General features: G+C 39.8%; 1 protein-coding gene across 1 annotated transcript in view; it reads right to left on the bottom strand.

Moving 5' to 3' along the window:
* Nucleotides 1–23,960, bottom strand: part of myo1d (myosin 1D) — a 116,069-nt gene that overhangs the window by 49,925 nt on the left and 42,184 nt on the right. Inside the window, exons 12-16 of the mRNA XM_005913674.2 lie at nucleotides 20,249–20,319; nucleotides 16,133–16,207; nucleotides 14,984–15,116; nucleotides 14,127–14,293; nucleotides 9,691–9,898 (exon numbers count right to left, since the gene is read on the bottom strand). Of these exons, the coding sequence (XP_005913736.1) occupies nucleotides 9,691–9,898; nucleotides 14,127–14,293; nucleotides 14,984–15,116; nucleotides 16,133–16,207; nucleotides 20,249–20,319 (654 nt within the window). The remainder of the gene's footprint in view (nucleotides 1–9,690; nucleotides 9,899–14,126; nucleotides 14,294–14,983; nucleotides 15,117–16,132; nucleotides 16,208–20,248; nucleotides 20,320–23,960) is intronic.

The following is a 23,960-nucleotide window of genomic DNA, read 5'->3' as shown; positions in this document are numbered from 1 at the left end:
GGGGATAGCAGTCTTTATCTTTTGACACTTGTGTTACATAAACGTCAAACGATAAGAGCAAACAGTTTTCCTCTAATGCTGTGTCATTTTACGGCTTAAAACCGTATCCTCTGTTTTCTCCATGCTGCACTGTCTTTAATACATAATGCATGAGAGTGAGAAAAGGAGGGCAGCTACATAGTCATCACTAATCGACCCCTGAGAGGAATCGCCCACGTGCTCAGGGTGACGGTGGTGGGAGGAATGAATGGGCTTCAGTGACGGCGGCTTCCTCGCTTCTCTGTGAATGAGGTTAACAGTTGCTTTCGTCTGAATTCTGAAGGGGCTCAGAGTGTTACGGTGAATTAGGCAAAGTTTCAGGAGTGGGCACTGGGTCAGACATTACTGTCAAAACGTCCCTGGTGTGAATGCAAACCAAACTATGTGCATTTAAGTCAGAATTACCACCTGACGACAATATCTTACCCTCTTTATATAATGTTTATTTCTTCACCAACAAGAGGCTAGAAAACGGCTTTTCATGTTGAAACTCATTTTTCATGGATGCCAGGATTGGCTCATTTCCACTTCAGTTGTGTGCTGCTTTTTGACTATTGCAAAGATTTAATTTGAACAAAAGCAATTATTAATTCATTTACAACTTTTGTTAGAACTACATTTGCTTGTACTGGTTTGTCTTTATGTGAGATGAGGTTTGCCTTGTCGTGCATAGCAAAACTGAAAAATAAATACTGAATAGCTACACAGTATCCTCCGCTGTAATTATGTTTAGACTTTATAATAGCAGTCAACAGCTTAAAACATCATCTTTATATTCTTTGTTTACTGTCATCTGTAGCTGCTGTATGGCAAGACTTCTTATTTATGTTGTAATCTATTAGTGCATGATTATAATTACAGTTCAACATTATATTAAATACTAATTCACTCTAAGATAACATTAGTCAAGAGAATTCTGTTGTTTCCATCTGCAATAATTCATTTATTGCATTATGGCTCTGTTCCAGGACCATCGACCTATTCTATGGAAAGGGGCAATGAGGGATTTATGGTGCCATGGGTTTGCAACCTACATAGATGTTTGTGTGCAGTTGGCTGAAATGTGTGTCGAAACAGGAAAGGAAAGAGTGCACAGTTCACCATGTAGAAGGAAGAGCTCAGTCAGACCTATAAGTGGAGACTTAACATCGTTTTTAACACTTTAGCTCTTTGTATAAAACTTAGATTTTCTCTGCAGCTAGCTGGAGCAACAGTAGCACAGGAGTAGATCACAGACAGACTGTTTATTTGGTCTACTAAACTGTCACCCTGGTGACAGAAAACAGCCACAACCGCCTTCAAAGCCATGCATAGGCTCTCCACACGCCTTATTTAAGCCCCAAGGTTGTGAAAACAACAGAAGTGGGCCATTACTGTCGCTATTCTCCTCCACCTCTTGAGTTGTGTAACCTGTGTCACTAGAGCCACAACCAGATTAAAGGCATGAGTGTATGATTGTGTTGTTTCTTTAACCTCCATTTTAATGATCTATCAGCACAGATGCTCACTGATAAAAGGAGATGTTAGAACAGTTTAAAAAGATGAGACTTTCTAAATGACCAGTGCAGTTGGTATACTGAGCTCTTAAGGCGGACAGCATGAAAAGGATCATATGCAGGTGGGTTGTAAAGTGGCTTGCAGATTAAATGGCGACTCTGGGCAGACTAAATGTTGTGTGCAGTGCAAGATTTTCCAGTTGTATGTGTTGAAGGAGTACACTCAGTATGTTTTTCCCCCATTTTATTTCTTTTTATGCACACCAAAGCCAAAGTAGATCCATGCTCTGATGAATTAAATTCACTGTGTGTTAATATTTACAAGGAGACTTCTATAGCATTATATTTATTTATTTATTTTCCCTTCTATATAACAGCTGCTTCTTGAATATGCTACTTTATATGTTTCGATTATGTTTGTCTCATTCTCTGGATGTTTTATGAACCTGTTTTTAGAACTGCTAAATCTTTGTTTTTAAAAAAAAGAAAGAAATACACAACAGACCTCATTCATTAGCAGTGTGATGTGCTCTTCCTGCTGCTTCCCTTTCTGTCTTGTCTATGTCACATTGTGATATCTGACACCCCACACAGTCCCGGCCCATATGTGCTCACATCATACACTAAGTAACAAAGCAAAAGGTGGCCAAATTAGAGCTTCGGTGTAAGCTGAGTTAAGATGTTGCCTGCCTCATATCCACATGGTGCACAGGCCTACGCCAGATCAACAGCTGTGTTTATCTAAGCTACAAGTCACTAATTACATTGTAAAATACTGGGGTTGGAGGTGAAAGGCAAAGCAAGAGAAATAAAATGTAATAAACCAAGAATCAGACAAAAGGCATTACCATCTCCTCACTGGGGCCTCATTAAAGTGCATGGCAGGTAAACAGATCTTAAAGTTACGATGAGGCCATCTAGCTACCTGTACATGCACAAACACACCCCATAAACACATTTTCTGCCCCTTAAACAGTGTAGCAGGCTGGCTGCAATGATTGTGGCAGTCTGATGAAGATGACACTCTGGGGATTGTGGATAAATCAGGCCAATAACAAGGCCCCTGACGGTCTGCCCCCTTACTCTCCCGGCCAATAAAGCCATCTGATCATCCTTTCCAAGGCTCTGCTTTCACCACGCTTTGGAGGTTTGGATTTACGAGCTCATCAAAGCCAGATTGGGGATCTTTGGTTGCAACAAAGTGGGACAGAAAGCTGGGGTTTTATTTGAGGGGTTGACTTTATGGAAATGAAGGCTGAGTAAAAGCATTTACAAATCACATGTGCAAGGGCGACCGGTGAGAGCAGGAAGGCTGCTGTTGAAATGTTTAGTAGAACACAGACAGGGCACATTATTAGCTGGCAATACTGAATGTCTTTAATCTGAAAGTATTCTGTAGTGCCAATAAAAGGCCTACTAACGGAATTGGACTGCAGCGTTGGCAATCTAAAAGGTCTAATTCAAAGCAGGAAAAAAAACAACCATTCCTCTTGTTGTCACCTAAACACAAAGCGTGACAAAATTCCGACATGGAAAGACAGATAGGCCGGTGCGCCACACTTCACTGCACTGACGAATGCCTGAGTTTCCACATCCTCCGGGGATATTGAGCTGGTTTTCCAGTGACATGCTCGATACGCATGTTGGGTTGGAGGGGGAGGGGTGAAATCAAGAGTGTGTGACAGAATTTAGTGAAGCTTCAAACATGCACTGTCCAGAGGCTGTCACGGGAAAACATTAGGCTGAAGCTCAGGTCAGCAGCAATTATCATAAATCAATAGAGTGCTCGAGTGAGCAGCTCACTGCTCAGTAAAGATCAACGGCACAATCCAGACACCGATTCCTCATTCTTTCAATCCAGAACATGCTGTCATTTTAAATTTTACCTCTGGCTAATGTACACTAATGATGTGAAACAAATGTTTTCAAACTCAGTTTAAACATTACAATCTCACTGAGAGAGACAGGACTGAAGAGTACATTGAATATCTCTGCAAAGCTGATGCATCATTCAGATGGACTGGAGGATTATTGCCAACGGACAGCAGTATGAGCTCAAAGGAACACACATTAGTCAAACATATTTGAAGGACACGCAATAAAACCAGCTAATTGATTCATTTACTGAAACCACAAGGTGCTCAAAGCTAATCTACAGAGCATTAATGCAGATCTCATACAAATGAAAATGTTTATCAAATTTCTAACCGACAATGGAACCAAAAAACAAAAAAGAAATATCAAAATATATTCACACTTTCTGACTCTCCTGATTTTCTGAACTATCCAAAACTTTTACATTTACTTCAAAAATGGTCCAGAAATCTTATGTTTTTCTTTCACGTTTTATTTTTAGTAGTGGAAGGTTTGACATCTTTTGTCTTATCCAGTATGTAACATTTAGCCTATTCAGTAGTTTGTTTTTCACCCAAACAAAGTCATTTGTGTTGAAACTGAAGATCATTAACATCAGTTCTCTGTTAATTATAACAATTAAATTCAATCAAAACAAAAATAAAAAAAATAACAACCTCGAGACACTTTATAAGGTAAAGACCCTACAATAATAGAAGGAAAACCACAACAATCAGAGAACCCCTATGGGTGAGCAATTTGCGTCAGTGGGAAGGAAAAACTTCCTTTTAACAGGAATAAACCTCTGGCAGCATTAGGCTCGGGGAGTGGTAGCCATCTGCCACGACCGGATGGGGATAAGGGCAGGAAGACAGGATAAAGACACGCTGTAAAAGAGAGCCAGAAATTAATAAAAACTAATAATTCAGACTGGTGTATAAACACAGGGTGTGAAAAGACGGGAAGAAGAAATACTCATGGAATCATGGGAAGCCTCCAGTCGCCTAGACCTATTGCAGTGTAAGGTCTGTGTAAGTGAAGGTCTCCTGATCCAGCCCTAACCACAACTATAAGTATAATTGTGTCCTTCTGGTTAAAAACAATTCAAACCAGCTTTTGGTCTAGCTGAAGTTTTTCACTTTATGGAGGTGATCTCAGTCTGTTCCAAACCAACTCTAAACCACCAAGTGGTTTGTTTATGTTAAGAATGTGATCCCGCCTTGATTCGACAAAGTGTACACGACAAGTCTGAGCTAAGCACCACATATGCTTTGCATTCTGGGATGCAGCAGACTCCCATAGGAGTGCAGATCTCCCAGATAAATAATAAATGGCAGGAGTAAATTTTCCATTGTATACACTAGTCCAGAACACAGCACCTATCTATGCAGACATTAAGCATGTGGTTTGTAGGCAGGGACACATTTTGGTTTGCTTTAACTTTTTCCCTGAGAAAAGAAACCGAATCACAGGAAAAAGCTACAAGTTTACAAATTTGCCAACTGATTTGGACCACATTAAACTATAGTGTGAAGAACCCTTTAGCGTGTTAGTCTGAGACACACATGCACTATTTCAAACCTGTTTCCTGGTTGACTAAATATGTACAACAACCAATTATTAATAATCATGAAAAAAAAAATCAAAGTATCCCTGTGTTTCTTTCAAGTTCTCGTGGCAGGATATAAATGAAAACAGTCCATACTGCACCTTTAATTGGCAGTTATTTTGAAATTCGATCACTTTCAATCTCTGAAAATGTGATTTTGTGTTTGATTTGTTCAGGTACTTGTGTCAGATTTTCCCTCATTAGCCTCTTAAATTCTTTCCACTATCAAGGACCTGTGGTTTGTAATTTGCCATGTTTTAAAGGCGACAACGACAACAAGGCTACAGGGTGGCCATGTCTGTTGCATCTCTAATTTATAACATTTTCAATTTCATTCAAGTGAAATGAAATTAGTGAGAATTAGTGAGGATACAGCCAAGTGGAAAATGAATCTGCCTGTGAGCCACACTTCAGTTGCCATGGAGAAAGTTTTCACATTATCCAAAAGCATTGTGGGCTGTAAGATATTTATAGGCTACAATCAATCTCACAGCCTTGAATTTTATCCATTTATTTTTTAAATCTGGCATTTCTTTAAAAGTCAGCTTCATAGTTTAAGGAGGTTTAAAGATCAGAAACTTAGGTACTAAATAATGAATAACATGGAAGTTTGAGAATATGATATACTACAATATAAAATAAAGACTTTTTTGCCATATAATCAGTGTCATATAAAAAAAGACACATGAAGAGTTTCATCATTACAGGTTTCTCTGAGAACAAAGGAGGCACATTTCTTTCAAACCCAGCGGTGGGATTGTTACAAAAAAGTTAAACTTTCCTTTGATCAGTTACAGACAGCTGCACTGAGTTTTGTGGAGGTGATAGCTTTCGATGATAACTAAAACACTTTGCAGGTTCAGATAGGATCAAAGGATTACAGATCATGTAGCTGCTGATGTCTAGAAGAAGACAGATCAGTTCTGGGCAGTTAAACAGAGAGGAGGCAGTGTTAGCCTCGCACTAAGTAGCCCACTATTCACAAGAGGGCCATAAAGGAGGGCTCTCCATGTCAGAGTCTTCCCCAAAAAGACTTAAATTATTGCTGCACTTCTTATTGCCTGAAGACACGACTCACCCAACGGGAAACAGTACAAAATAATAAAATAAAGCTCTTTATCTTTTAAAGACATTTTCATTTAGCTACTGCCCAGACAAGCCCCCTGTGGCTGCGCTGTGAAAGCTGACTGCCCAAGACATAACGCTCGCCACGTCTGATAAACCCACTGCTATGGAGAGTATGTAAAGCTTTGGAAAGCAATTAAGGCGGCAGCTCAGAATACACGAGAGGGGGGTGTCTCTTTTCTCGTCATTGTCCCTGCTCTGACAAACGCTGACAGGTACTGTGATGTGGATGGCTGAGCTTGAATTTATGAAATATTAATTTTGACAGAGTGAAGGTGGGGGTGGCCTATGTATAATTTATAACATCTGTATTTATGTTGAGATGTCATGTGCTTTTTTTTGGGAATCTTCATGCTTTCATTTCTCAAAGTGGTAATAATCAGATTGCTTTCAATGTGGCAGGCTTCAGTGTTGTCAGTGCAGGACTGCACAGACATGGATGCAGAGCAATCACTGGTATTGCGCTCAGTAGCACAACACAAGCAGGAAGATGAGGCGAGTGTGAGCAGGTGAATGCGGGCTGAAGGGTAGAGGATTAAATGAAGCAGTAGAGGACTTCTTGCCCCTCCCCCTGCACCAGTCCATTCCTCTAGCTACACCAGGTTTATTGTACATTATGGTAATTTAAAGGAATAAAGCAACAGCACAGACACAGAAAATACAATGATCTCCCGATTCCGACCAGCAGCATCGGCACTATGAGCGGCCACTCAACCTGTGTTTAGGAGACTGTGCAGATTCACAGATTGTAGGGGGATTTTTTTGTTGTTTGATGGAGCAAACTGAGTGGTTTTATAATAAATCCACAGAGCAAACGGAGAAACAAGAAGTGTGTCTGAGCCGCAGTCATACAATGACAGCCCTGGCACTGTGGTCTCGACTGGCATAAGGCAGTCTGGTGTGCCAGGTGCTGATAAGGGGATTGCTTGGCACAGCAGATCATACTCCGTCTGGGATGTTTGTTTGAGTAACAGCGTGGTACATACAGGAGTCAATTCTGCTGTCACACCACTATTTGATTTTGTGTGTCACTGCATGCATATCGCATGAGTGAATGGGCATGCGACTGTGTGTTAAGCGCAAACTGCACGCCTAGCTTTAATGCTGACAGAGGGCAAGATTAAATACCCCTCTTCCACCTCAGCAATGCTGTGATGTTTGCTTAGGTGGGGAAGCTTCAAATCCTCTGGGCTTTCCCTTCATTATCAAAGCCTGCTTATCCTGTGAGATACAAGATAAGATTCTCCTGAGGGAGCGGTTGAGCCAACACCCGTCCTGCGAGCTTGTGGGAAAAGCCTGCAAAGGGTCAAACGGATCGATAAGGTCAGCCAATCAATCCTGTACAAAAGTTAATATGGCTTGGATAACCCTTTCATGTCTGAGAGGTTGGAGAGAATATTTGAGAAAGGTAGGGATGAAAGCAACATGGTGCAAAGGAATCTGCCCACGCGAAGGTAATGTAATGACAGGCTGGGAAAAAGCGCGTGAGTGCCAATCACATGACTCCAAATGTAGGCTATAGTCTGTAAGATGTGTGTAGAGTGTGTACACACTGCACGCCCACAAACTGCTGACAGACTGACAGTATTGCCGTTTGGCTGTCAATCAAAAGAAGCATTTTGAAGCATCCGGGCGATTTGCATTTCGTGTCCTCAATTTGATACGCAGAAAGAGCCACAGTCCACATTCTCAGACTCATGTCTTTATCTATCAAAGTAAATGAAAAAAATAACAAGTTGTACTCTGCACGCTAAGCCGACACGTGTCAGCGAATGCGACGTAATCACAACAAGACACTGACATTCTCGCCTGAAGGAGGTGTCATCAAACCGCTGACGCATGAATGCAGAGAAACACACACCAGCAATCAATATTCATAACAGATCATTTGCAGCATATATAGCTGGAAGAAAAAGCAATAAATACTGATTTCATGTGTTTCTTTTGTCCCATCAACAGTCTAAAATCTGAAGTTATTTAACTGTAATTGTACAAACCAGAGAAAAGGCGTCGCATTTGAGAAGCTGGAACATGCATTTGGCGTTAGCTTGACAAATGACAAATTATTGCTTTTAATCAACAATATATTAGTCAACTAATTGATACAGCAGCAGGAGGCAAAGCTTGCAGGCGAGCCAAAACAGGAAGCGCAGAAAAGAAATGAAAATAAAAATAAACAATTGGTTCAGTTTTTTTCATTTCAGTTCACTTTTCATTTCAGTTAACACACATGTAAAACTGTGAAATGTTTAAATGTGTGACACGGAAGAAGGTAAACATACAAAAGAATCCAAATCACTTGATCAAGAAATATTGAAGAACAGTTAACTCCTTCTTGCTATGTGTTTACGTCTCCCAGTATCAGATGCTTGATCCACAGACTGTATAAAAAATGAACACAACCTTTTAGCATTTGAAAAGTCAAGTGAAATCAATGCACAGTGCTTTAAATGTGCATTCTTTTTCATGACCAGCAGTGAGTCACATGAGTCCATATGAGGTTATAGTCTCAACTGACTATACGATAAAGATGGGTAGCTTTGGGGCGTGACTACCTGCTCCTTTGATGCGTGGTTTATAAAAACCAAGATGGCGATGGCTAAAACGCTGACCATGAGTCCTCAATATGGCTACTTGCATCGTTCATGTACAGTCTGAATTATTCCCAATATGTAAGGAAAGTCTAAGCTTAGTCCAAGCCAATCTTAACATCTAGCTGAACAATCTAGGTACAACTAATTCACTTCATATTTACAGTCCACTGACACCTGCAGAGACCTCACAGTTAAAGCAGGTGTGATTAACTTCAAAGCCTGCAGAGCAAAAACATCAAAGACATGGCTCAATTACATGAGGACACATCTGCATTATGGTGGTGCTTTTTAATTTAACACAAAGAACATCTCTGTTATTGCCCCAAAACCCAGACTCACCTTTAATTCTAAATTAGAGATCTACTTATCTTATCTGGTAACTGTGCGAGAGTTGCGTGGGTGAAAACTCAGACAAAAAAGAGAAGCGGCAGAAAGATATTCACCCTAAGAGATAGAGAATAATGCTAATAGTACAAGATTATATCAGGTCCAAAAATACCTCGGCGCTTGTATAACTTTGAGTACAGGCTGAGCTTTTCTAGTCTCACAGGTTATTCATATGCAGAACAAAAGCTGGTGAATATCAATGAGAGCACGACTTGGGTCTGGAAACAAGAAGAACCTCATGATCTTGTTTCAAGGGCCGTAATCAGATAATAGCTGTTGATGACTGGAAATCGGAGGTATTTACAATAACAGATGTTTGCAATTAGGAACCCTTTTGCTGTCAATGAATACCATAAAAGGATATTTTTTTGCATGAATTCAGGACAAGTTTTAGAGGATGTAAAAGGACGACTAAAAGAGAAGGAAAATATAAAATCAGTGACAACAGGGGGGCTTTTCATTAGTTTGGCAGCACTAAATCACCAATAAATTTCCCATGATGTCAGTGTAATACTGACACAACTGATTTACATTTCAAGCTGACAAATCTGATTCATCATCTACTGAGATTCAGTCAGACTCTTACTTTCTGGAGGAAGAGGACGATTCTCTGAACCATTTCAGCTCGCTGCTCCTCCAGGCTGAAGAGCGTCCGCGGCGTGCGGATGAAGACCTTTGTTTTGCCGTAGGCCACGTCGTGGTCGAACCCACAGCCCTGCAAGAGCCTCTTGACTGCATCTTTGTCTGATGGCAAGTCGTGGTTTGGCCAGGTAAACTCGGAGATCATCTTATATCTGGAGGAAGGACAAAGTGTTTGCATGAAGAAATGTGCACTGTGTGTCAGCAGATTTATGACTTTAAATTTAGATCATTGTGGGAGGAATTAAATAGGATCTGGATAATTCTATATATATATTTCACTTTGCTGAGGACTTTTTGTTTTTAGAACAAACACCAGCAACTAATGAATCTCCCATCAGCCCCAGCTGTACATTGCATTTGTTTACGATGCCAATACGTCAAATCAAGATGGTACTTTATACCTGCTAAACATCAACATATTAGCAATGCTATAGTTAAATTCAGAGAACATTTTCTGGATACATTTTCAGCATCAGATTACATAGATATAACAAGTCCTGGGTTCAAAAACAAACCGTTAAACTCCTTCTAATCTTCTCTATACTTCTTCATCGACACTCTCAAAGCAAACATCGCATCATCATCTTCTGTTACTTCCTATTTAATTGCAGACTTTAGGGGTGGTTGCCGGAGTTCAGGATGCCATCACTGCTGCCAGATCAAATCAACAGTTTTCAAAACTTTGCCACGTAACAGCTGCGATCTGAGTCATTTCACAGCTGATCCACTGGTAAGGCTGTGATATAATGCCATCACCGAGGAGGACTGGAGTAATGGAGTTGGATGCCTTGTTAGCATGTTATGCAAAAGTCTCATTATTTAATCCTCAATCCAGCAGGATTTCTAGGAGGGCAGTGGGTGAATGTGACAGCTGGGGAATAAGGGTGAGGCACAAGTATGTGTACTATTTTGGAGTGTTAGTTAATACACTGTACACTGTGTAAGTATGGGATCGATCGCATTATGTTCCATTAGAACAAAACAATCTTACAATTATTATATCTTCTATCAGCAGTGATCAGTTCCCAATAAGTGATATTTGACTTGTATTTTTAATTTAAAAAAGAACGTGAAGCTTAAAATGTCAGAGGACGAGTGCTATCGGAGGACTCTAAGAATCCACATCTGTCCTGTAACAGTCTTTAAAGTTTAACCCTGAGCTTTTGTTCTGCTTTGGCCTCATTACAGAAATGTAATGAGGCCAAAGCAGAACATTCTTATGAACGCTGCTGCGTGCAAGACTTTAAACTGTCGAGATTATGGATCTCTTTGATTGCAGATTTGTATTATTAATTTAGCATCCAGTGAAATGTTAATATGCCCATTGTTAATATGTTGATAAGTTCTAAGACTCCAAGTAATGTCTCTGGATATCTCTTTTGTGTTGAAACACAAACAGATTAAAAGAACAGCACACATGAAAAGCCAGAATCAGCTGGTTTTGCAGCCTATTGTCAAAAACATGCTACATTTCAGCTCTAGATATAAAACAGGCAAATTTAGCAGATGTTTTGGTCAACGGGTGAAAGAAATGCACTATACATCACTACTTGTAGTACATGCATAGGTCATACTGTTGTATACAGCCTATACTACCCGCCTGTCACAGGATAGTTAACAGCAGCGCAGAGTCAACAGAACAAACAAGAACTAAACAAGCTCTTGTGAGTTACCCAAGTCCCACTGGGGGCATCACGATGGACTGCACCAATAAAACAATGCACTGCAGCACCGTGACAAAGAAGGCAGGAAGTCAGACATAGGTAATGCACAGAGAATCCAATTACATTTAAAAATAAAGACCCCTGCCTTGCAGACTAAATGGTGTCCCTCTGAAACTCCCCAGGTGTCTGTGTCATGTTAAAATAACCACAGAGAACAAAATATACTTGAAGGATAAAAAGTAAAGGTATGCAGGATCCTTAATTTACTGTTATTGGATGATTATTATTAGTGGAAGCAGCAAGTCTATGTCAGAATCAGCTAAGGTGATTTTCTATTCTGTCTGGTTTTATTACTATGTGCATATTAGTATTGTACAGCACTTTGGTCTACCAGGTGTGTTTTTAAAGTGCTATATAAATAAATAAATGATGATGATGATGATGATGATGATGATGATGATATTCTGCCTTACATGTAGCAGTAGGTAATAAGTTTCTTAAAGCTCTGTTTGAATGCACTAAACGTACTGGAATGTACTAAGTCTTTAAATTCAATCTTTTAACTTTTATTATTTATAATAGTTTTGGTAACATTGTGTTTTTTTCTTGCTAATAACTTTTGTTTCATGTTTCATGATCAAAAAAGTGTTTTAATGAACGATTTTCAGCTTGGTCAAATATGTTAGATTTCTTGACTAAATTCCTGTATTGATTTAAGCCTCAGAGGCCAGTTATTGCACCTCCAGTTGCAAGCAATTTAGAACTAATTAGAATGTAAACAGGTTTGCAACATGTCGAAGCTTTTGCCTATGAATAAACCATGAGTTTTTAACACAGGTCACTGACTAGTACTTGCTGTTTGTTTGTTATTGTGCCACATTAAAACTGGGTAATTCTTCAACAAATTAAGATGCCCTATCAGCATCCCTCTTCAGTAATTATAATCAAATGTGGGTGTTTTAGAATTGCTTTTAATCAAAAGGACAAAACATTACGCTAAATTACTGTTTAGAAAAAGAAGACACTGAAGGGATTATTTTAGAATAGCTGCTAGAGATGCAGCTGATTAGCTGATTGGATGCTGATTAGGTTACACAACACAATATTTACACCCCACAGTCAAGACTTTTTGTGCAATATCCTTGATGCCTGATCGACGCACAGCTTCAGGGGTTCAATAACATTTTAATAATAGTGTTTCAGGTGAGGGAAGCTCAGTCTCTCATTGCACAAACATTTTAAAGCTAATCTGAGAAGAAAATGTTTTTTAAAAAAAATGAATCATGCACCACAAACCTTCAATCTACCATACTTTCATCTAGCATGAAAAATACATCAAACTATGATTTATAATTGTGGTCATTTTTCTCAATGGTCTTGCTTAATTGACTGAACCAAATTAATTTACTGCTCACTGAGGAAAAAAAACTTCAACGTGCAATTAGATCAGGACCACTTGATCTTTAATTAAATGATTTGGTCTGTTGTTGTTCTAATGCGTTGTTGACATGTGCTGCTGTTAGAAAGCAAGATTTGCTGCATTCACACTCAGCCCCTTGGGGACTAAAAGAATTAGGAATCCAACCAGTTTTAGATTTGTAAAAAAAATAAATATGCGGAGCTACCCGCTGTGGCGACCCCTTGTGAATAAATGAGTAATTGAAAGTAGGTTATTTTTCTTCTACTTGGACAATACTCATGCTTCAAAGGCCTAAAATTTATATTCATGTGTGTGTTTATTTTGAAATATTGTATTAAATTTGTCACATTTGATTGTTTTCTTATGGATGTTGTGTAAATGTGCAACACACACTTGGAAATACTGTGATGGTTTTGATTCCTTCTTATGCATACAAGTTGTAAACAATCTGGGATGCAGTGTTGGTAAGGTTAAGTGTTTCCCAGCACTGAATATTTGATGTCCCGTGGACATGGTCAGGACGGATGATTGAGGGGTGCTCTCCCTCTCCAACCGCCTGCGATATTGCAAAGAGTCAACCATCTGCATGTAGGAATGTCTGCTCAAACTGACCCCAGCATTTTGGCTATGTGAAAAAATTTCTGTATGTTACAGAAATGGTTCACAGAAATGTGTTTATGAGGACATTTAGGGCAAAGAAATAGGCTCCAAATTCATGCAGCTGCTCATTTTACACCAACAACTGTCACTTTAAAGAAGACTGTGGAGTCTTAAAAGTAGCCTCGGCCTCAGCTTTCAAAGGGGGTGAGGAAATGACAGAGTCTGTAAATACGTAACATCATGTTTACTCTGCCATGATAATACCCCAGGACACTCTCACGAAAGAGTCTAAATCTTAAGAGTTTGACTTCTGGGTGAATATTCATATGTGTGGGTGACACAGATTTATATGACTACTTTGTAGCTCATATTCAGGTAAATCTGATCTATTTAATACTTTTACAAGCCATAAATGTCAAAATATTGTTAAATTCAACTTCTCACATGCAAGAAATTGCTGCTTTTTTCCACACAGTTTGTATGGGCTAGTGTGATAGATAGAAAACAGTAAAAAATGGCACCTAACATTTTATAGGCAAAAAGATGAATCAAAAACATAAATGAAGGATCAATCGACATAGGTGGTTTCAGCCTTTTAAGTGGAAAGTAAAGCCCTTTAAAGTATCCATATATAATTCACTCAAACATCTTTAATCATAGGGCAGAGGTGCTTTGAAAGACTGTGTTTTGGCGCACCTTTGTAGGAAGCGAGGGTACGTCTGTCTGTTGGCGAATCCAGCGCGACGCACTCTGACGTTCTCTAGCAGCCCGAGGTATTCCACCTGATGACGGCAGCGCTCATGCTCAAAGAGCAGAGGGGACTTGACATCGTTGGGCTTGATGCAGCGAACGTAGTAGGGTTCCTGTACAGAGCAACACAAGGTGGATTTACACACCAGCCAATGTTTTCTACTGTAGTTCAAACTGCAGTGGTGATATACAGTAACTATATGCTCTTCTGTAACAGACGTGTATTCGCACGGACACCAGGAACAGCAAATAAAGGGGGGCTGGGAAGTTGGTCTCGCACATTAAGGCTTCACCTCATGAATGCTGTTAGATATTATTCATATTTTTCAGGTATTTGGATGTGGGGGATAAAACGAATGCCCGTAACATTCTTTTGCATAACTTTCAGATATACTACTGACAAACAAAGCACAGTTTTGTGCAATGATTTCTTCCAAATTAAACCATATCTGGAAGATAACAGGAAGTAGTTTGGGCAAGTAGTTTTTATTAATATTTAGCATCTCTGATGAAGATGATTCCTTTAATACAATCTTTATTTGCCCCTAAACATGAACATTTTCTTTAAGTCTGGTCATTTACTTCATGTACTTGAGAGTAATATGTAAAGTAAGGTTGAACAGTTTAAAAAATAAAACTTGCAGTATTGCATATCAGCAAGTGTACACAGGTCGTGTCATTTAACAGGATTTGTAGTCAGAATCTTTCTCTTCACTTTAATTCCTTCTTAGGAACACGTATAGGGTTATAATCCACTGGCTCAATATGAATATTATCTGATGCAGCACTTATGAAAGGTTCACCTTGGAGGCGAGGTTCTCCACCAATGAGATCATTGAATTTTTGAAGAGTGTTGCAGCCGTCAGCGGTCGCTTGGTGACCTCTGTGATCCTCAGTTTGCCCTCAGGCCACATGGCCTTAAGTACTGGGTTGGAACTGGACAGAGAAAAAGTAAAGAGAAAAGATCAACATTTACAAGACTACTGAGCAAAAAGAGAAGCAGCAGAATTTAATATTCGTCCATGTTAAATGTGACATATGTGTAACATTTCAACAAGATTTTCTAATCAAATCCAAACATGACATTTAATGAGACCTATTATGGTCAAGACTGCACACTGCATCACTGGATGCTTGTGCATCCCTGTCCATATGCATGATAAATAAAACTAGATTGTTCAAATTTATATCCATATCTGTTAAGACTGATATAATACAATTATAGAAGACTGAGTTGTCCCTGAGTTGTCGTAATAGGACACAACCATCTATTGTCACTGTGAAGTAAAATGTTGACCTTCTGGGGGGAAAAGGGACATCACATCATCATCTTCTCTAATTTGTGTGAATTTTTGTCATAATTAGCATCTGAATTCTTGGGTCATGGCTAAAAACATCTTTTTGTGTTCAGCCTTCTGGATGACCTTAACCTCTGATTACTTAAATCCAATCAATTCACCCTTGAATCCAAGGGCTGCTGTTTCTGTTTAGGAAATATCACATTCAAGTGAAGTACAGACGGACAGCATGGAATTATAATGCCTCCAGCAATGCTTGGGCCCAGCCTGGATGCATATTGGAGGCATTCTCATAAGGATAACAGCTCCATATGGCTACAACACTTAGCACATACTCTTCCAGCCAAAATTAACTGATCTGCTTTCAAAAATGTCATGATTCTGATTTGTGTTAAGAATACCATGAACATACATTAGACAGGTAAGCAATTAGTTGATCACATTTATATTCAGCACAAAAAAAGCTGAAGAGGACTGGTGAAGAAGAGGAGGAGGAGGATAAGAGCAAGCTGGGAGAGGATTCATTGCACTAGTCGTTCTTTTCAGAGAGCTGTCATGTAATCAGCGTGCTAGAAAGTGAAAGAGACACTTTGAAGAGTGTGTGTGGAGGTGATTGAAAATTGAAGCAGTGTGTATTACTGTGTGTTGTGTTACCTGTTGTACAGCAGTCTCTTGAAATCCTGGAACAGAGTGTCTTTGTTCTTATCAATAAAACCCACCACTGAGTACCTGTAGAAATACAGACAGAGGTAAATGCATGTGTGGACACAGTCTACACATTTTATGCACACTGCTCTTCTCCAAAGAGGTTGTAAAACATATCCCCCAGGACTCACAACGCAGGTGCCGCTCACATTGCCAACAACAAAAACAAGCCACAAATGCATAGGTGAATTTTTATTTCTGCATTTTTAAATCCTTGCAGATCTTCCACACACAGATTTCACAGACTTTTGCTTCAGTTAATACAGCAAATTCCAGTCAGTGCAACTGAGTGGCATCAACACATTTGGTAAAACAACACTACAGCTGGGTCGAGGTAGAGAGTAACAGTAGTTTGGTCTCGACCAGGCCTCCATTCATCATCTTCAGATGGTCCAAAATGCAGCTGCTCGCCTGCTAACTGGTACCAAATGGAGAGAGCATATAACCCCAGTTTTAGCTTCTCTACACTGGCTTCCTCTCTCCTACAGGATCCAATTTAAACTTTTACTTTTTGCTTTTAAGCCACTTAACGCCTGAGCCACTTCTTACCTGTCTGAGATCCTTTCTGTTTATGCTCCAGGAAAAACCATGAGGTCTAGCTCAAAATTAATGCTGTCCATCCCACGGACTTATCTCAAATCTCGTGGCAATAGAGCCTTCTCTGTGGTGGTCCCAGACTGGAATAGTCTTCCCCTAAATATTCTGCACAAACACTTGATCAATTTAAATCACTACTAAAGACACATTTTTAACACACTATGACCCAAACATTTTGGTCTTATTTACTAGTCTTAATTACTGTTTTAATTATTTTATTGTCCTATCATTGTTTTATATTGTTACTATTGTTTTACATTGTTTCTTTTTAATGGCATTTTTATATTGTTAAGCACTTTGTGCAGCATCGTCTGTCTTGAACTTTGCTATATAAATAAATTGGACTGACAGACTGATTGTATGGCATCAGCAGTGATGTGGACACTGTAGTCCTCTGTTGTGCTGAAAAGAGAGCTGACTGCGAAAGCAAAGCTGTCGATTTACCCGTCATTGTACACTTCTACCTATGGCCATGAGCTCTGAGAACTGATATTACTGATATTCCACCACATTGACAGGATCCAGGTGGTGTGGTTTAGGTATCCGACTATGATGCTTCTTGGTTGCTTTCTGGACAAGGGGTTCTGGGTAAGACCTTGGGCAGGGGTGGGCAACTCCAGGCCTTTTATATGTGTCCTTGAACCAACACAGCTGATTTAAATGGCTAAATTAGCTCCTCAACATGTCCTGAAGTTCTCCAGAGGCCTCTGTGTTGACCCAAGGTGAGATCTAAAACCTGCAGGACACCGGCCCTTGAGGCCTGGAATTGCCCACCCATGACCTAGGGTAACCCATGAAATGATGGAGACACTGGTTCGAGAACACCTCAGGGTCCTCCTGGATAAGCTGGAAGAGGTGGCTAAGAAGAGGGAGGGGCTTATGTGCCTGGACTGTTACCCCCAAGATAAGGATGGGTGGATGGATGGATCTGTGAATGTCTGATTTAGACAGCATCAGTTAAACAGGGAGACCACAATGTGGCCTCCAGCTGCAGTCTAAGGTGTGGAAGAGCAGCTTTAACATCAGGTGCAGGGAGTGAATGTCACGTGAATTTCAACTTCAGCATCAGGTGAGAGCAAGTGGGAGCACACCCTGAAGCACAAGTGGAAGGTAAGCTTGTTCTTTTCACCACAGCAGGAGTGTAGTGGGGTGTTAATCTGAGAAGAGTGAGCAGGTGGGCTTTTATACACTAATCGTCAATAATAACGGACACTGTAAGATCAGCACTGACAGCAGCTGGGACACTTTACCTAATCCAGTTATCCCAGTAATCTCTGTCCAGTGTTTTAATGTGGTCGGTTAAATTTTATTGTTGTTTTTCAAATGACAATAATTTTCATGTGAAAACTGTGAGGCTAATATTCAGATCCACTTTTTTTAGTTAATCAACAAGAAAATAAATGAACCTTTTTTATAATCATTTTAAAAGCTTGTGGGAAGACACACCAACAGGTAGCTGTTAGTGGTGACAGCACTGAGGTTGTAAATGAATACAAATATTTAGAGACAGCGATCAAGGAAAATCTGTCATAGGATTCAAACATAAGTGCCATTTACAAGAAAGGAAACAGCAATTGCATCTCATGTGAAAGCTGCAACAGTTTGATTCAACTTGTATTTCTATAGCACTAAATCCCAACAACATTTGCCACAAGGCACGTTATATTCTAAGGTAGTAATAGAAAACTCCAACAATCAGACGACTTTGAGCAGGCTCTTGGCAACAGTGGGAAGGAAAAACTCCCTTTTAAGAGAAAGAAACATCCGGCAATATCAGGCTCAGGGAGGGGGAGCCAAGAGCCGTGACTGGTTGGTGGTGAGGGGAGGAAGACAGGACAAAGACACGCTGTGGAAGAGAGCCAACAATAAACGCATGTCATCTATCAAATACATCACATGTCTTTGATAGATACACACTGGCTCTTTTCTTCTATTCACATGTGGAATGTACTCGCCTTCTGTTTTGCTTTTTTGCCTGGAATTTTTACTGTCTGTAGTTAATAAGAGCAAATTCAATAAAATTGCACGTCAGCAACAACGCAGTTTGGCACAGTCTTAACTGGTGGGAACGGGCAAAGGTTCAGGGTGCCACAATTTCTCATGCTCAGAGATCTTTTGTACCTTGTCTCACTCTGTCAAACAAATCAGGTGATATCACGTATGTGTACATAGTTACGCCTTGGTTTTTCGAAATATTATTTTTATTCTTAATGTCTGTAGGGACTTTATTGGTTGTATTTATCTCACATAAAAAGGCAGAAATGGAACTTCTGAAAAGACAAAGATTACTACTACCACTTGCTTCAGGGAGGGCGTTATGTGACTGCATTAAAGAACACATCCTTAGCCATAACTGCATAAAAACTGTGACCGTTTACTGAATCTAACAAACAGTTAAAAAAAATTTTACTTAATTTTGCTCAACCACAGAGCTGCACTGTGACATGAGTCTAATAAACAATAATAAATCGTTTTAAGTAAATGCATGCTGTTACTGATGCAGCTACTATAAATATTACTCTGCCTCCTGCCTGGTGTAAGACGATCAGGGACCAATCAAGGCCGCCTGTCGAACCTGCTCCTCTGCCTCAGTCATCCCCCTGGGTGGCAGACACTTAGCCTTCACAAATGGGCTCAACATGCTTCCCTGAGAGCACTTTTTGGGAAGCTTAGCCTGTGTGGTTTATTCTTTTGAATGGCATCCAAGTAAGTACTCTGGGATTTGGGACTGGGAAATGGTGCTGTATTTTTTTTTTTTATGAGACATCATGTAATTAGGATGTCATTTAAATGTTTGAATCTGTCCACCAGTCTTCTTACACAACTGGAATGGGCAGAGTGATTGACTATAATGACAGTTTTCACCAATGACTTGGCACGTCACTGCCTTTCCAATCCAATTCCATGTGGATAAAACTATAAATTGATCACTTTGATTAAGATTAATCTTCTTTTCAAAGGATGTCTTTGACGCTTTCAGTATGAATCAGTCAAACGGGGTATTTGGGCACTGAGAGCCAATTCTTTGACATCAGTAGCAGATGGTGTAAATGTTGAGGTGGACTAGATAAAAAGATTAGGGGGCTAGTTTAGAGAGAGTTTTACATTTTTTAAAGCATGACTATTATATCTGGAAAATAGTAAGTGAAAGCAATGTAAATGTGTTTTTAACATTAAGTTAACTGGAGAGACATCCCTACAGGAAGCTAACTGTTGAAAAGAAAAAAAGAAGATGGGTTATGAAACAACGATTTGGTTAAAATTCAGTTGCAAAGTGTGATTTATTGCCCTGAAAACTATTCAGATTCTTTTAAGAACCAAAACCTCCATCTGCTCCTGAAGTGGGCCAGAGTGCAAGGCTGTGGTTTGAGTCGCCAGCTCTGAGGCATGAATATGTAAAGCTGAGGAAAAGAGGATGAATCATCAGTAAAAGCTTTTCCTGAATAAATAAAAGTCTTAGATACTTACATCACATCTCCTGCATAGTGCCTGATGCGAAAGTCTCTGTCAAACTCCAAACTCTTGTCAGTTGGTGAGAGCTGCAGAGACAGACGAGAAGAGAGAGCAGCGAGTGAGCAATGACACGGTAAAGTGTTCCTCAGAACAATGTATTAAAAGCATAGAGCCTTAAGGCAAAGAAAGAGACATTCACCATTTATCTAAAAATATAAAGTAGTGTTACATCAGTGCTGCTTGTTAGTACTGTACAGCCCGTTACCTAAGCTTTCCAATTCAAATCACAAGTGTTCAGCTCCAAAATAAGCAGACATGGGTCAGATTTACATTTAAGTCCCCTCACAGCTCTATTAACCTCCTAGGACCTGGCGTCCACATATGTGGAGATCACATTTTGGGTTATTTAGACCAAAATACTCAATTTTGCTCTACAAGGGTCTGATATCCACTTACGAGGACATTATACTGCTACTGTTCTATCAAAAGTTTAAACGAATATCCTCATATGTGGCTCTTATTTTTCTTAAAAACAAAAATAAGGTAAAATAAACTCTGGTAATTCTTTCTTTTTACATTCATCAGGCCCCAATCAGCCCAAATATCAAAGAGAAATTAAAAATGCATGCCATGGAAGAGTTCGGGTCTTAGGAGGTTAAAAAAAAAACCACACCATCAACAGAGTGTACGCCAGGGTTAATAATAAATAAGGTCAACGTTTTCTTAACTTGAAGGCCACGTTTTGATTGTTGCTTGATCATCATCATTGCAGGGACAACACAGCAACGGCCATTCAAGCTCACATTCACAAGTTGACCTAACACGCACCAGAGAGAACATATGCAGGCACTGGGAGAACATGCAAGCTCCACACAGAACTGCCCCAGCAGGCCAGTGGGTTCAAACCCAGGACCTTCTTGCTATGAAAAGCGTAAGGTTGACAGATGCATCAGGGGCAACCTGGGTTTAGGTATGTTACCCAAGGATCCTTAGATACGCAGAGCGAAGGAGCCACGGATCAAAATCCTGATTAGTAGATGACCCAGCTTATTTCCTGAGCCACAGGCGACCCCATAAAAAACCTTCTGATTTTATTTTCTTCTCCAGTGCCTTTAATGCAGCTCTCTACATGACAAACTATTAAAGTTAAACTGTATAGAGTGATGGGCAGAGCTGTTACTGCAAAAGTAGATGCAACGGGGCAGAAAACACCAAGACTGTCGTCTCTGATAATGTCTCACAGAACAGGGCAACGAGGGGGGAGGACAGAAAGAAACAAAAGAAGGTGCTGAAAACATTCAAGGCACAGGCAATAGACATGGCAGCAGAGATGAGACAAGGAGAAAGAAAAGGGATATATGTGGTGTGATTGGAAGAGACAGAAGTAAAAAAAATAAAGTGTGTGTGTGTGTGTGTGTGTGTGTGTGTGTGTGTGTGTGTGTGTGTGTGTGTGTGTGTGTGTGTGTGTGATATACTGACACATGTATGTAGGCCAGTGACAGCAGAGCAAAGAGGGAGGAAGCATGAATGGAGATGCAGAGAAGTCTTCCGCAGCCCTGAAACAGCCTCTGATGAGCACATCAGGGTTCTTATTTCATCCACAACTGCACAGCAGCGAGTTCATTATGGGCTGTGCCGCTGGGTAAAGTAAGTGTGTGAGTGTGTGTGTGTATATGAGTGAGAGGCATCCCGCGATTCTGTCGCAATCCCAAGGAGACACAAGTGATTAGGAAGAGAAGGGTGAGGGTACAGGAAGCAGCAAGATTTTTAACAAGGAGAGAAAAAAATAACCCGTGAAAGCCCCTGGGATGGATATCTAAACATGGGTCGAGAAAGAAAAGCCCGAGAGTCATAGAGTATTGCCAGAAGTATACGGACAGGGCTTTGGTCTACAAAAAAGTTTGTCTTTTATAATGATAAACAGCTGTTTCATACTCATTCATCAGCAGAAATACTACAAGCTTGGTCTGGCTCTTCAGATATGTGAAAATATTCTGTTTTGTTTTGGGTTTTTTTTTAAAAAAATATATAATTATAAACTAAATTCTTTGGGGTTTAGACTGCAGGACATTTTTTCTGCTTTTCCTTCATTTTGTTAAACATTTTTCTAAAGCAATTAATCTACTAATTACTTGCATAATTAGTTGCCTGGAAGACTGAAAACAGCTACAGACTCTAAGGCTACCCTGAACACATGTCCTGTCTATTTCAGGTAAGCTTTAAACCACCAGGGCTGTAAACCCCTGATATCACTGGTGATGTGTGGGGGGTATAACTAGCAACCAGAAGGTTGGTTGTTTGCAATGGCAAACAGTAAGCGTGAAAGTGTCTTTGCTTGGATTTACAATAAGATAGAAGTGTGGCAGAAACTAGCTTGAGTGCAAGGTGGTCATGGGGGTGAAAACCACAGACTGCAAAGAAATATACTGGTACAAGGAGCATGATCCATCACTATAGACACACAAGAAGAATGAAATCACAAAATATGTGTGAGCTTCGCAGGTCTCAGTTTCCAGACTTTTACAAACTAGAACGGAGTGAACAGAGTAAACAGTGTTTCTGAAACTCTTCATTTTAGGAGGTCCAGAAAAGTCAAAGTTGTAGTGTGAACCTAGAGGTAAACCTTTCAAAAGTTACAGACTTTAAAACTAAAATATTACCGTAGCTCTGCTCCAAGGTTCAGAACTTATCTGAACAAAATTTACTGCAGTGGTTTAATCCTAATCAATGACAATCCCAAACCTATAGCACCAAAACCAAGCCTGATCCTTTGTTTTGAAGAAAAGCAAAACCATGCACAAACAGAAATTTGCAAAAGACGGACTGTCATCCACTTTTTTGTGTCAGAGAAAGCCACCCTCAATATTTATGCTACACTAAGAACATCCTGACTTGCATAATAAATCAATTGTCTCATTTAACACACAGGCACAAAGAAAAGCCTCACACTTCCCAAAATATTTTAGATGCTTTTCTGAACGTCCCTTTCCTGTTGCTACTTGCACAAGCGGGGAATTTTTTGAAAGCTTGGCATGGAACAAATTTGACTGTGCAGAGCTCAACCTCATCTAACACCTCTGAGATGAACTAGAACACCGGCTGTGAGCCAGGCCAGGCCTCATCACCTGTCAGTGCTGGACCTCACTGCTGCTCTTGTATCTGGGCTGAAACCCTACTCTATCAGATCAATCCCAATGATCCTGGAATATCTGAAAATCCCATAAAAAATATTTATCTTTATTTTTGGTTATTAGTGTGGATGCTGATTAAGCATCCACAGTATGGTTCTTCTACTTTTAATCTTCCGTACGTTTTTTGCATGCTATGTCCAGTTTTTTTTTTCCAATGCATTTTCTAGTTATACATTTTACATTTTTACTATACATTTTAGTTATTATTTATACTATATGTACTATATAAATTATATTATATGGTCTAAATTCAATAAATAAGTAAGTTCAGTTCATTCAGTAAGTACAGCAAATTCTTCATGTTTCTCTCAAGTATAGGAGATAAACTGTTTGGAAAAATCAAACACACTTTTTAGGGGTTATTAGCATTAAACACACACTGAAACACAGAACAGACAGACAAACAGATGCTATATCAGACAGACAGCCTGCGTCTGTGGGAAGCCATACTTCCCTTCATCCATCCCAATCAGATACACTCCATCTCACACACACACACACACACACACACACACACACACACACACACACACACA

The sequence above is a fragment of the Haplochromis burtoni genome, unplaced genomic scaffold (assembly GCF_018398535.1).
Source record: "Haplochromis burtoni strain Fernald_Lab_line unplaced genomic scaffold, NCSU_Asbu1 Contig_6, whole genome shotgun sequence".
NCBI lineage: Eukaryota > Metazoa > Chordata > Actinopteri > Cichliformes > Cichlidae > Haplochromis > Haplochromis burtoni.
This window is presented reverse-complemented; position numbering and strand designations above follow the sequence as displayed.